Source organism: Salmo trutta, chromosome 5 (genome assembly GCF_901001165.1).
Source record: "Salmo trutta chromosome 5, fSalTru1.1, whole genome shotgun sequence".
Taxonomy (NCBI): domain Eukaryota; kingdom Metazoa; phylum Chordata; class Actinopteri; order Salmoniformes; family Salmonidae; genus Salmo; species Salmo trutta.
In genome coordinates this window covers 54,892,257-54,906,464 of record NC_042961.1, presented here as the reverse complement: position 1 = coordinate 54,906,464, position 14,208 = coordinate 54,892,257, and the positions used below count along the sequence as shown (strand labels likewise).

Genomic DNA, 14,208 nt, shown 5'->3' with positions numbered 1-14,208 from the left:
TGACCAAATGCATTCACAGGTCACTACGAAGGAGTTTTGGTACTTGATTCAAAGGGAATACACTGCCGTCTCCCTCTGAGCATTAATGCAACGTTCAAAACAACTCGGTCCTCTTTTTAGAGCTTCGACTTTCCGACCTGAAAATCACTGAGTTCATGATTTGACCACATGTGATTTGACCTCGAGTTCCTAATTGTCTTGAAAGCACCATAAAACTCATGGTACCCTTCGCCAGCGGATATCTGTGTGAAGCTGGATTTAATGCTCTCGTCTGCATTAAAACCAAATATCGATTCAGGTTGGATGTGACAGCAGAGATGAGGTGCGCACTGTCGACCACGCCCCCTGACTTTGAGAAGCTCCGGCGCGACACCCATCTCATTAGTGCTGGTGAGATACATCATGGTGAGTTGAGAAGACAATCAGAAGTACTGTTAGAATGTTTTTCAATTGACTCTCATAGCCCTAAATAAAAAAGTAAACAATGGATGTTAATGATTTTTTTTTTTTTTTTTTTACATGTTTGGCGTCGTGATAATTTTCAGATATCAAAATGGGGTCGTGGGCCAAAAAAGTTTGGGAACCACTGGATAGAGTATATATAATGCTTGCAGTAACTAAACTGGCCATGGGGGGGAGCTTTCCTGTAAAGCACTGTACTGAGAAAGTCTAATAAGATTCTGTTTTCTTGATATAACCTGGACCTTTCCAGTTTGCCTACGTGATTCTTGCTGCAAAGTTAAACTTACTGGTTACACATTGACCAGAATAGCTGCAGTATGTTGTCTCTTTATCAAAATCTTTATGTTCTCATATGGACACTCACTAGCATTAGCAATTTGATAAATGGGAAGTTGGTATGAATAATATTTGAGACTATAGGTGGTACACATACAACAAAACAGGACATTCGTTTATACACAAGGTAAGTGTCTGAAAAAGAATCACCATTGTGTCCTGAAATTAATCTTCCTTGATTCTCTCTCTCTCTCTTTCTATCTCTCTCTCTCTCTCCCCTCGCGACTAATCATTCAGCGTTATTGTTTTATTACTGTATCTTTGAACTTTTATACTAGTGGGTTAAACAATAATGCTTTTGATATGAGACAACTTGAAATATACCTGAAAGACAAGCCTTCAACAGGATAACTGAAGTACTGCCTTTGTAAAACTAACTAATCACTTTTAGAATGTAATCCTTTCTTCAAATGTCTCTGGAATTCAACTAGCATAGTAGGAAGTGATATGGGTAGTACTCTAAAGTATCAATGGGTACTTTATGGTACTTACTTCAAATAATTGTACACAATTGGTAACTTTCAGTGCTTGTTCCAATGAGTCCCAAAGGTAACAGTTTACTGTAGGTGTCCATATTGATACATTCATAAAGCCTTTATAACAGATATATAACACATTATAACATTTGTCATAAGCTGTAATGAGTAGTTTCAAATAGTTATGAGTAACGGCATAAGATGTTATAAAACTAGCTATAATGGGTGTTGAAATCAAACAGCTGATTGAGCTTTCATGTCACCGAATGCATTTACGGGTCACTACGATGAAGTTTTGTTTCCTGATTCAAAGGAAATACTGTGCCGTCTGCTTCTGAGCTTTAATGCCGCCTTAAAAACAACTGGGAACTTGGAACTGGAACTCGGAAATCTCCAACTTCTGAAAAATTGTTTTGAACGGTCATTTAACTCGCAATTCCAACTCGAGAACTCAGGCCTCTTTCTAGAGCTCGACATTCCAACTTGAAAATCAATGACGTCATGATTTTACCTCGAGGTCCATGCTGTCTTAAAAGGACAATAAAATACATGGTACCCTTTGCCAGTTCATATCTGTGTGACGCTTGATTCAGGGCTCTCATCTGTATTAAAACCGAATATCGATCCAGGTTGGATGTGACAGCAGAGATGAGGTGCGCACTGTCGACCACGCCCCCTGACTTTGAGATGCTCCAGCACGACATGATTAAAGCACACCCATCTCATTATTGCTGGTGAGATACATGTCAGAGATACATGTCATGTCAGACTAACTTGCAATTGACTGTCATAGCCCCACATAAAAAAGTAAACAATGGCTGTGAACTGCATTTTTTTATTTTACATGTTTGGGGTCGTGACCCTTTTCAGATATCATAATGGGGTCGTGACCCTTTCAGATATCATAATGGGGTCGTGACCCTTTCAGATATCATAATGGGGTCGTGACCCTTTTCAGATATCATAATGGGGTCGTGACCCTTTCAGATATCATAATGGGGTCGTGACCCTTTTCAGATATCATAATGGGGTCGTGACCCTTTCAGATATCATAATGGGGTCGTGACCCTTTCAGATATCATAATGGGGTCGTGGGCTAAAAAAGTTTGGGAACCCCTGGTATATATAATGCTTGCAGTAACTAAACTGGCCATGAGAGAGAGGCAGCTTTCCTATAAAGTACTATACTGACAAAGTCAATAAGATAATGCTGACTTGATAAACCTGGACCTTCCCAGTTTCCCAGCGTGATTCTTGCTGGAAGGTTCAACTGACTGGTTACATATTAACCAGAGGAGCTGCAGTATGTTGTCTCTTTATCAAATCTTTCTGTTCTCATATGGCCACTCAGTAGCATTTAGCTCTAGTAAGTGGGTAAATGGGTACTTGGTATGAATAATATTTGAGGCTATAGTGGTACATATACAACAAAACAGGAAATTAATTTATACACACGGTAAGTGTCTGAAAAATAATCACCATAAGGTCCTGAAATTAATCTTCTCTGATTCACTCAGCGTTATTGTTTTATTACTGTATCGTTGAACTTTTATACTAGTGGGATAAACAATAATCCTTTTGATCTGAGACAGCTTGAAATATCCCTGAAACAGAACACCTTCAACAGGATAACTATACTGCCCTACTGAAATGAAATACTCACTTTTAGAACGTAATCCTTTCTTGAAATGTCTCTGGAATTGAACTAGCTCAGTAGGAAGTGATATGGGTAGTACATTTTTTTTTACAGTATATAAATTACATATTTGCCAGGACATTTTAAGGTATCAATGGGTACATTCTGGTACTTACTTCAAATAATTGTACCCAATTGATAACTACCTGATACCAAATGCCTTTTAGTGCTTGTTCTATTGAGTCCCAAAGGTAACAGTTTACTATAGGTGACCTTATTCATAAAGCCTTTATAAAAGCTATATAACACATTATAACATTTGTCATAAGCTGTAATGAGTAGTTTCAAATGGTTATGAGTAACGTCATAAGATGTTATAAAAAGAGTTATAATGGGTGTTATAGATGACTGTTCATCCTGTTGTCATATGCGCTTATGTCACCTTTTAATAACAACTGCTATTACACAGTCTGCATGACAACTTAATTAATATGTTATTACATGCTACATACGTGTCTACGTACCAGATGTTATAATAGAGCATTATAGGATATATCAAACTCTGTGTCACATTATTACATTCAATGGAATTATGGGTGTCATAACCATGTCATATGCCGTTATGGAGTGTGCACAGAGAAATAAAGTGACATTAATTTGAGGTGCTATAAAACAGTTATGAATGTACTTAATACCACAGGGTGGAGCGTATCACAAAACCATTCAGCATCACCCACTTCTTTTGGTGGTAACACAATAACAGTTCTGCGTTTGAGACTGACCAGAGGCATTGAAAGTTACTTTCACCAATTAAAAAAATTAAGAATAGATCAAGTTTGCCTTCCTACGTACTCAAGCCATTTTCTGTAGTTATTGTGGAATCATGTTTCCTTTGCACCTTTCTCTTGGTTTTTGTTAGCAATGTTAATTAGGTCAAGACATGATGAGTCTGATCATTTCTTTATAGGTGCCGTGGCTGAGTATTGGAGACGGACAAGACACAGAGTTGTTCTGGGACTATTTGACTGTTAAGGAATACGATTTCGCCACCATCACCATGGGTAAAGCTGCCCGGATATAGATACTTAAGGGCTGGATTCAATCCGTATTGTGTTAGATACGCGTTCAAATTTCAAAGCAAATTTGCGATTGAGCCGACATATGGTATGCAGCATTTACCGTGAATGCAGTCGCCGCAAATTCTGGAACATTGCAGTTAAATTTCAATCAAGCCATAACGTCGATCCGCAATACTTCTGCAATATGGATTGAATCCAGACCTCAATCATTAGCCCTAAATGTGTTACGTGATATATTGGGGAATATTTGACAGTTAGCTGTTACCATTTAGCCACCATCCCCATGGATAGAGCTGCTCGCGTATAAAACCTAAATCATTAGCCCTAAATACATGAATTTACCCCTGACTACTATATTAATTATACCACTGGGTCAAAAACTGCTTCCATCTTTTACAGGAACATTTGGATCAAAACCAGGAAAGCAGAGTAAGTTTGTTTTCTTGTCCTTGCCATAAAAATATGCATATTTGTCTTTCAATAGAAGAAAATGTATTATTCAACACTATATTACTTTATACAGAACAGAGCACAGGGGATTCAACAAAGAAGGGTAAGCCTTTAATCTCTTCATGTAAATACTTTTAGTTGCTCATTATTACAAAAGAAGACAATCATGAGTTGGTATATTTAAATACATGATCTCTGACTCTTCAGGACGTAATATTTTAGTGTGTGATGTTATACATAGTGGAGGAAGTGTTTGTGTGGGGTGGGGGGGGGAGCATGTGCAGTTAAAGGGTCTGACAAAATATTTCAGATGAAGAGTGTTTATTTACATTATTGAAGGAGAATTCTATTGTTTTGGTGATCTGAAGGTTATGACTCAACTGCAGAGCAAGAAAACACTTTACAGACAGAAACTCATCTCAAACTATCTCCAAAGAAAGGTGAGAAATATTGTACATTAATACAGAGGATGCTGTATAAATTCTGGGTAAGCACCAACTTTGCACCAACCTACCCTACTGCACCATCTTACGCAACATTAAGTCAGTATATTTTTGTTAGTTACACATTAACTTTCCCAGTTATTAGCCTTGTGTACCATACCTTATTCTGGTTTATCATTACAATTGTAGATGCATCAGTAAGATCCAAGAAGAAAACTGCTAATATCGTTAATGCGTCTCTTTTAAAAACAATATAATTTCAGAAAATATTAATAGGTAATGTGATACATTGAATTTCTAATTTTTAACTTATTTTTTTATTTTTTATATATTTCTCCAGAAATATTTCAGGCACGCTCACATGAAGGTAATTGTCTCTGCCAACAGAATCTGCTTTTCAACTAAATTAAAATACTTACTAAAATAAAATATTTTATCGGCCCTATATAACTAAGCTTTGAATCACTGAAGATGAAATTACAATGAAAATCATAAATGAATAAAATATTTGGTTTCCTTTTCTCCAGAGTGGATGTTACTCTGGATGTGGACACTGCTCACCCTAAGCTGAAGATAGATGGGAAATCATTACAGTGGATAGATGAATCACAGCAGAGAAACATTAACATTGAGAACTGTTTTGATGAAGAGCCTTTTGTGTTGGGCAATATGGGCCGTGCATGGAAGAGTTACTGGGAGGTGAATGTGAAGGAGAAGGATGACTGGGTGCTTGGCGTTGCCAAGGCAACAGCTAACAGGAAGGGGCCGTTGGCTTTCAGTCCAAGTAATGGCTTCTGGGTAATCAGACTATCCAATGGGAAAAGACTTAAAGCCATGGAGGTTGAAGAACATGTTCTTGAGAAAGGTATTCCAGATAAAGTCGGTATCTATCTAGATTATCAGGAAAAGAAGGTGACTTTCTTTAGTGCAGAAGAAGGCTCGCTCATCTACTCATTTACCAATGGACCAAGTTATCAGGATGATGTCCGTCCACTTTTCTCACCCTGGAACAATGATGCAAAACCAATCACAATTCTGTCCATCACAGCACCATAGAAAAACATAAATGATCGCATTCACTGTCTGTCAATAGCATGTCGTGGTTGAAAGCTATGTGAATCATTTTTGATTAAGTCATATCCAGAATTGTGGATGACTTTCCATGATAATTTACTGTCATCTAACCAGGCATCAACGTTGTGTCCATATCCTTTACTAATGTATTAATGCTCCGACATTCCGACCTGAAGATTACTGACATCATGATTTGACCTCGTATTTGTCCGAGTTCCCTGTTGTCTTGAAAGCACTATAAAACTCATGGTACCCTTCGCCAGCGGATATCTGTGTGAAGCTGGATTTAATGCTCTCGTCTGCATTAAAACCAAATATCGATCCAGGTTGGATGTGACAGCAGAGATGAGTTGCGCACTATCGACCACGCGCCCTGACTTTGAGAAGCTCCGGCGCGACATGCATTAAGCACATACCATCTCATTAGTGCTGGTGAGATAAGATACATCGGTGGCGACTGTCATTCAGGGCAGGTGGGGCAGAAACCACGACAGGTGATTCACCACCTGTTTTTTTTGGGCCTGTTTTGCATGTTATTTTCATACGTGTCACATATCAGTTTGCAAACAATGTAAAAAAAAACAACATTTAATTAATAAAGCCTCATGCAAACATGGTCTCTTTTTTGCTTTCTTAAGTTAAGCAGCTCTAAAATGCAGGTGTTTCAGCCTTGCTCAGTGCTTTCTGTGGGGGTGGGGCAGCCAGCGGAAAATACGGCGCTTAGGGGTTGGTAATGTTCTCTAGTTGCGCCGTGATTGGCTCAGTGTTCTGTCACTCAAGGGGACACTACGTCACTGCAAAATCTACAGGAAGAACTTGAAAATTCAAGCCCCTTCGGTGCTGCTATACAGTTACATTAGAAGTGCCGAAGGTCATTGGCCACAACTAAAATGACGCCATTGTGTACCGTAGCTTTGATTGGACTGATCATGTCAACACCATACTATCAAAATCTTAGCTAGAAAGCTAGCAGTCATCATCATGAATCAAGTCAACAATCTACTGGCAAATCCTTTTCAATTCTTGACATATGAAGAGAAATTATAGATAAAATGTGCAGTGCTCATCGGCCATTGGACATAAACATTACACAAGAAGTTGGAAATTGCAAATTCAAAAATGAGTGGTTTGGAAGGAATCAGTGGCTAACTGCAAGCATTGCAAGCAATCACTAGCCTGATATTCAGTGTAGTGGGTGTGTGGTCCAAATTTGGGATTAAGGGTCTCTTTCCAAGCTTAAAATGATAAATATTCCACTAGAGATCTTGTTTCGAGTCCAGGCTCTGTCGCAGTCGGCCGCGATAGGGAGACCCATGGGCCAGCACAGGGATGTCCTTGTCCCATCGCGCTCTAGCAACTGGCGGGCAGGGCACATGTACGCTGACATGGTAGCCAGGTGTACTGTGTTTCTTCTGACACATAGGTGGCTTCCGGGTTAAGCGGGCATTGTGTAAAGAAGCAGTGCGGCTTGGCTAGGTCGTGTTTTGGAGGACGCACGGCTCGCGAACTTCGCCTCTCCCGAGTCCGTTTGGGAGTTGCAGTGATGGGACAAGACTGTGACTACATATTGGACACCACAAAATTGGGGAGAAAAGGGGGTGAAAAATTATAATAAAATACATATAAAAAAATAATCAACAGTCAATATTCGCCATGCTGTCACTCCAGCATGACTTCTGGGAAATCTCAGACTTCAGTGAGCTCAAGACAACTGGGAACTCTAAAAAAACGATGTCCGGCTGGGAAAATATGTTTTGAACAGTCATCCAACTCGGAATTCCAAGTCAGGAACTCGGGCTTCTTTCTAGAGCTCTGACCTGAAGATCACTGACGTCACGATTCAACCTTGTTTTTTTTCAGAGTTCCCAATTGTTTTGAAAGCACCATAAATCCAGAGAATGTCAGACTCTGATGACTAAATTTGCCATAAAGGACCGCCGTGCCACCTTCCTGTTCAAGTGAGCACAGCACAACAAGGTGAGTCCAAAAATGTTTTGTATGCTGCTGCATAAAGGATGTAATATTCCAGGGAGATATGGTATACTGTGCTGTAGCTAAGAAAGTAATACTAAGTGTATGTTGTGTAGTAAGCTGTTAAAAGCCCATGTGCTTCATTATAATAATTTGCTCCCTTTTCCCCTCTTAACTTAGCCTACTGTTCTGACTTGGTGGTGCACATTCAGCCTATAGACTGTTTTAGAGAAATGCTATAATTGTCACGGTTGTCGTCGGTGAAGGAGGACCAATACGCAGCAGGTATGTGTATGCTCATCTTAAATGATTATTTATTTTTAAAAAATTGAATACAAAAATAACAAAAACACGAGAACTAACGAACGAACGAACAACAAACAGTCTGGTAAAGCATAAGGCTGAACACAGAACAATCACCCACAAATACCAAACACAAACACACCCTACTATATGGGACTCTCAATCAAAGGCAGATAGACAACACCTGCCTTCAACTGAGAGTCCCAACCCCAATTAACCAAACATAGACATACACTCACTAGACTCCACATAGAAATACCTAAACATAAACCAACACCCGGAATTACTAATCAAACCCCCTTTTAACAAAACACACCACCCTGAACCACATAAAACAAATAATCTCTGTCACGTCCTGACCAAACTACAAAACAATTACCCTTATACTGGCCAGGACGTGACAATAATCAAATATTGTAAGAGCTTTCATTGTCTGCTTATAGACCACACGTATTTTATCCTACGGTTCTGACTTGGTGTACAGGGAGAATACTGTAAGAACGGCCCATGTTCTGAATTCTGTCGCTGTACATTTCAAAAGTGCTGAACAAATAGTTATATTGACCACGTCAGTCCTAGCTCGCTCATTAATGTCTTAATCAATGTTACGGATTGCCTTTTATACGCTCGTTGTCCCCTTATGCAATAGTTTGTACATCTCAATTGCAAGTAGACACCACATCTGTTTAGCAAGGTAGCCATATCAGCTATGCTTTTTTAAAAGGCAGTAAATGAGGCTGTATGAACTGTTTTGCTGCCAGACAATTCTCTGCTGATAGCCAGGTGTAACAGAGGTAAAAGTGTTGGGACTGCTGTTCAAATTCTGCTGTTGGGACAGCTTTATGTAGGCCCTACCAGTTTTTGGGCACGGTTTCTCACCATTATATTTCAATTCATGTATTGTTTAGTGTTGTGTAGTGGCTTTGCTGGCATGCATAAATAAAAATAAATACAATTCCCCACCAATTTTTACATGCTAAAATTGCCAATGATCATGTCAGTCTAATTTGCAATTCACTGTCATAGCCCCACACTTAAAATATGTGATGGTGAGTTGAGAAAATCAGAAATCAGAAGTACTATTAGAATGTTTTTAAATTGACTGCCATAGCCCCAAATAAAAAAGTTAACAATGGCTGTTAATGATTTGTTTTAGTTTTTTTACATGTTTGGGGTCGTGACAATTTTCAGATATCAAAATGGGGTCGTGGGACAAAAAGGTTTGCAAATCACTTGCATAGAGTATATATATAATGCTTGCAGTAACTAAACTGGCCATGGGGAGAGGCAGCTTTCCTATAAAGCACTGTAATGAGGAAGCCTTAAGATACTGATGTCTTGATAAAACCTGGACCTTCCCAGTTTCCCTACGTGATTCTTGCTGGAAGGTTCAATTGACTGGTTACACATTAACCAGAGGAGCTGCAGTATGCTGTCTCTTTATCAAATCTTTCTGTTTTCATAATTATGGCCACTCAATAGCCTTTAGCATTAGCAATTTGGTAAATGGGAAGTTGGAATGAATAATATTTGAGACTATAGGTGGTAAATATACAACAAAACAGGACATTCATTTATACACAAGGTAAGTGTCTGAAAAAATAATCACCATAAGGTCCTGAAATCAATCTTCCTTGATTCTCTCTCTCTCTCTCGCTCTCTCTCTTTCTCTCCCCCCCTCCCCTCGCTGACTAACCATTCACCGTTATTGTTTTATTACTGTATCTTTGAACTTTTATACTAGTGGGTTAAACAATAATCCTTTTGGTATGAGACAACTTGAAATATCCCTGAAAGACAAGCCTTCAACAGGATAACTGAAGTACTGCCTTTGTAAAACTAACTAATCACTTTCTTGAAATATCTCTGGAATTCAACTAGCATAGTAGAAAATGATTTCGGTAGTACTTTCTTTTACAGGTATATAAATTACACATTTGCTAGGACATTATAAGGTATCAATGGGTACTTTATGGTACTTACTTCAAGTAATTGTACACAATTGGTAACTTTTAGTGCTTGTTCCAATGAGTCCCAAAGGTAACAGTTTAATGTAGGTGTCCTTATTGACATATTCATAAAGCCTTTATAACAGCTGTATAACACATAACATTTGTCATAAGCTTTAATGAGTAGTTTTAAATAGTTATGAGTAACGGCGTAAGATGTTATAAAACGAGTTATAATGGGTGTTATAGAGGACTGTTCATCCTGTTGTCATATGCGCTTATGTCACTTTTATAGAGGACTGTTCATCCTGTTGTCATATGCGCTTATGTCCCCTTTTAATAACGACTGCTATTACACAGTCTGCATGACAACTTATTTCATATGTTATTACATGCTACATACGTGTCTACGTACCAGTGTTATAATAGGGCGTTATAGAATGTATCAAACTCTGTGTCACATTATTACATTAAATGGAATAACAGTGTCATATGCCGTTATGAAGTGTGCACAGACACTATAAATAAAGTGCTATAAATTTGAGGTGTTAGTTATAATATGTTTAATACCACAGGGTTGAGTGTATCACAAAACCATTCAGCATCATCCACTTCTTTTGGTGGTAACACAATAACGAGTCTGTGTTTGAGACTGACCAGAGGCATTGCGAGTTACTTTCTCCAATTAAAAAATGAAGGAGAGAAAATGTTTGCCTTCCTCTGTACTCAAGACATTTTCCATCGTTTTTGTGGCATCGTGTTTCCTTTACACTCGTCTCTTAGTTTTTGTTAACATTGTGAATCAGGCTTAGCAAATGTGAAATAAGGCTGATCATTTCTTTATAGGTGCCGTGGCTGAGTATTGGAGAAGGACAAGACACAGAGTTGTTCTGGGACTATATGACTGTTAGCTATTACCATTTAGCCACCATCACCATGGGTAAAGCTGTCTCAGATATAGTTACTTAAGGGCTGTATTCAATCTGTATCATGGAAGATCCCTGTTCAAATGTGAAAGTAATTTTCCGATTGAGCCGACATACGGTATGCAGCATTTACCGTCAATGCAGTCTCCGCGAATTCTTGAACATTGCCTTTAAATTTGTATGGATTGAATCCAGCCCTCAATCATTAGTCCTAAATACATGATGTGATGTATTGGGGAATATTTGACAGTTAGCTGTTACCATTTAGCCACCATCACCATGGGTAAAGCTGCTCACATATACAAACCTAAATCATTAGCCCCAAATACATGAATTTACCCCTGACTACTATATTCATTACAACTATAGTACATATACCACTGGGTCGAAATAAGCCATAACTCTGTCTTTATTTTACAGGATGTAATGGTTCAAAACCAGAAGAAGAAAGTAAGTTTGTTTTCGTCTCTGCATAGAAAGATTATGATGGATATTTGTCTTTCCATAGAAGAAAATGTATTATTCAACAATGTATTACTTCATACAGCACTGATCACATGGGATTCAACAAAGAAGGGTAAGCTTTTAATCTCTTCATGAAATACTTTAGTGAATCATTATTACAAAAGAAGACAATCATGAGTTGGTATATTTAAATACATGACCTCTGACTCTTTATGACGTAATATTTTAGTGTGTGATGTTATACATAGTGGATGAAGTGTTTGTGTGGGGGGGGGGGGGAAGCATGTGCAGTTAAAGGGTCTGACAAAATATTTCAGATGAAGAGTGTTTATTTACATTATTGAAGGAGAATTCTATTGTTTTGGTGATCTGAAGGTTATGACTCAACTGCAGAGCAAGAAAACACTTTACAGACAGGTACTAATCTCAAACTATCTCCAAAGAAAGGTGAGAAATATTGTACATTAATACAGAGGATGCTGTATAAATTCTGGGTAAGCACCAACTTTGCACCAACTTACCCTACTGCACCATCTCACGCAACATTAAGTCAGTATATTTTTGTTAGTTACACATTAACTTTCCCAGTTATTACCTTTGTGTACCATACATCATTCTGGTTTATCACTGCAATTGTAGATGCATCAGCAAGATCCAGGAAGAAGACTGCAAAGTTCGGTAATGTAATTTCAGATAATATTCATATGACATGTGAGACATTGAATTTCTCATTGCTATACTTTTTTAAATGTATTTTTTTCCAGATATAAATCAAGCACGCTCACATGAAGGTAATGGTCTGTGACAACAGAATCTGTTTTTCAACTCAATTAAAATACCTAATAAAATAAAATACTTTATATGTCCTATATAACTAAGCTTTAAATCAGTGAATATTAAATTACAATGAAAATTATGAGTAAATAAAAATGTGTTTTCCTATTCTCCACAGTGAATGTTAATCTGGATGTGGACACTGCTCACCCTAAACTGAAGATAGATGGGAAGTCACTACAGTGGACTAATGAATCACCACAGAGAAAAATCATCGTTGAGAACTGTTTTGATGAAGAGCCTTTTGTGTTGGGCAATATGGGAAGTCCTTTGAAGAGTTACTGGGAGGTGAATGTGAAGGAGAAGGATGACTGGGTGCTTGGCGTTGCCAAGACAACGGCTAACAGGAAGGGGCCGTTGGCTTTCAGTCCAACTAATGGCTTCTGGGTAATCAGACTATCCAATGGGCAAAGACTTAAAGCCATGGAGGATAAAGAACGTGTTCTTGACAAAGGTATTCCAGATAAAGTCGGTATCTATCTGGATTATCAGGAAAGGAAGGTGACTTTCTTTAGTGCAGAAGAAGGTTCACTCATCTACTCATTTACCAATGGACCAAGTTATCAGGATGATGTCCTGCCACTTTTCTCACCCTGGAACAACGATGCAGATCCAATCACAATTTTGCCCATCACGGCAACATAGAAATACACAATTCATCACATACCCCATTTGTCAATAGCTTATTGTGGTATAAAGCTATGTGAATCATTTTCGATTAAGTAATATAAAGAATTGTGGATTAATTCATATGATCCTTTGCTGTCATCAAACCAGGCATCAACGTTGTGTTCCATATTCGTTATTAATATATTATACATTCATTATTTCAGTAGTGTATCGTGTGTGACATTAAACATGCATTTTTGTTTTAAAACATGTTGATTTGTGAAAAATACAAGTTCTTATTTGGTATCTGGTTGTAGATCTATTGATGACTAGGATTGAAAGAAACAACTACCATCTACTGGCTTGTATGTAGTTGTTTTGACAAGTTTAATAATCATCCATCACATAAAACCTTACCTTTACTTTGACCAACAATGCAAGTTAGTTAGCCAGATACTTGACACAATATGTATATTGACCCAGTGAATCCTGTATCTACTTGTCCAGTGTGACATCTAGTTTGACCATATCATTACAGATATTTCTATTTCTAACATTTTAGTTCAATCAGTCTGGGATTTAAAGCAATTTTATTATTTATTTTGAAAATAACTATACAATATGAATATGACAAAACATTAATATGACAAATGAGTATGACAAAATGAAATATGTTAGTTTATATATATATCATTATATATCATTAGAGCAGATGATATTGTCTCACTTTACTGTAATTGGTATATACAGAATCATAACAGGTATTTTTGTAGATTTTTCTAAAAGGGGAAAACATTCCATCTCACATCGCTCAGATCAATTTGTGTGGGATAGAAGAAGTGAAAGATTAAATCTTCACTAAGTAAAAGAATGCTAAAGCAAAATAATTGCTCAAACAATGGAAGATAATCTGCATTGTATTCTGTGCATCAGCTGTTTTCCCCATGGTCAAATAAAATCAGATAGTTTGAGGTATTAGAGTACTAATAAAACCAGAGAATTGTGGGGTTTTGGAGTACTAATAAAATCAGAGAGTTGTGGGGTATTAGAGTACTAATAAAACCACAGAGAGTTGTGGGGTATGAGTGTAATGACTGTCGTAGAGAGGGGACCAAAGCGCAGCGTGTTGAGTGCTCATGATGAAATTTATTTTAACTCAAAAACACTAAAGACAAAATAACAAAGAGAGAAACGA

At 37.8% G+C, this 14,208-nt stretch overlaps 1 protein-coding gene across 10 annotated transcripts; it reads left to right on the top strand.

The window, feature by feature from the left end:
• The first annotated feature begins 710 nt into the window (after positions 1–710).
• Positions 711–13,317, top strand: LOC115194555 (butyrophilin subfamily 1 member A1). 10 transcript variants are annotated; one of them, XM_029754341.1, is made up of 8 exons: positions 712–925; positions 3,878–3,971; positions 4,389–4,418; positions 4,513–4,542; positions 11,946–11,987; positions 12,210–12,248; positions 12,335–12,361; positions 12,523–13,317. In XM_029754341.1, exons 2-8 carry the CDS (start codon positions 3,968–3,970, stop codon positions 13,047–13,049), a joined length of 699 nt encoding a protein of 232 aa, XP_029610201.1. In that variant the 5' UTR covers positions 712–925; positions 3,878–3,967; the 3' UTR covers positions 13,050–13,317. The 10 variants fall into 10 exon arrangements, with proteins under 10 accessions (XP_029610195.1, XP_029610201.1, XP_029610200.1 ...); XM_029754340.1 differs by lacking the exons at positions 11,946–11,987; positions 12,210–12,248; positions 12,335–12,361; positions 12,523–13,317 and adding exons at positions 4,808–4,847; positions 5,070–5,110; positions 5,223–5,249; positions 5,412–6,553 and having other exon boundaries at positions 720–925; XM_029754339.1 differs by lacking the exons at positions 712–925; positions 3,878–3,971; positions 4,389–4,418; positions 4,513–4,542 and adding exons at positions 9,034–9,815; positions 11,026–11,119; positions 11,526–11,555; positions 11,653–11,682.
• Positions 13,318–14,208: the final 891 nt, after the last annotated feature.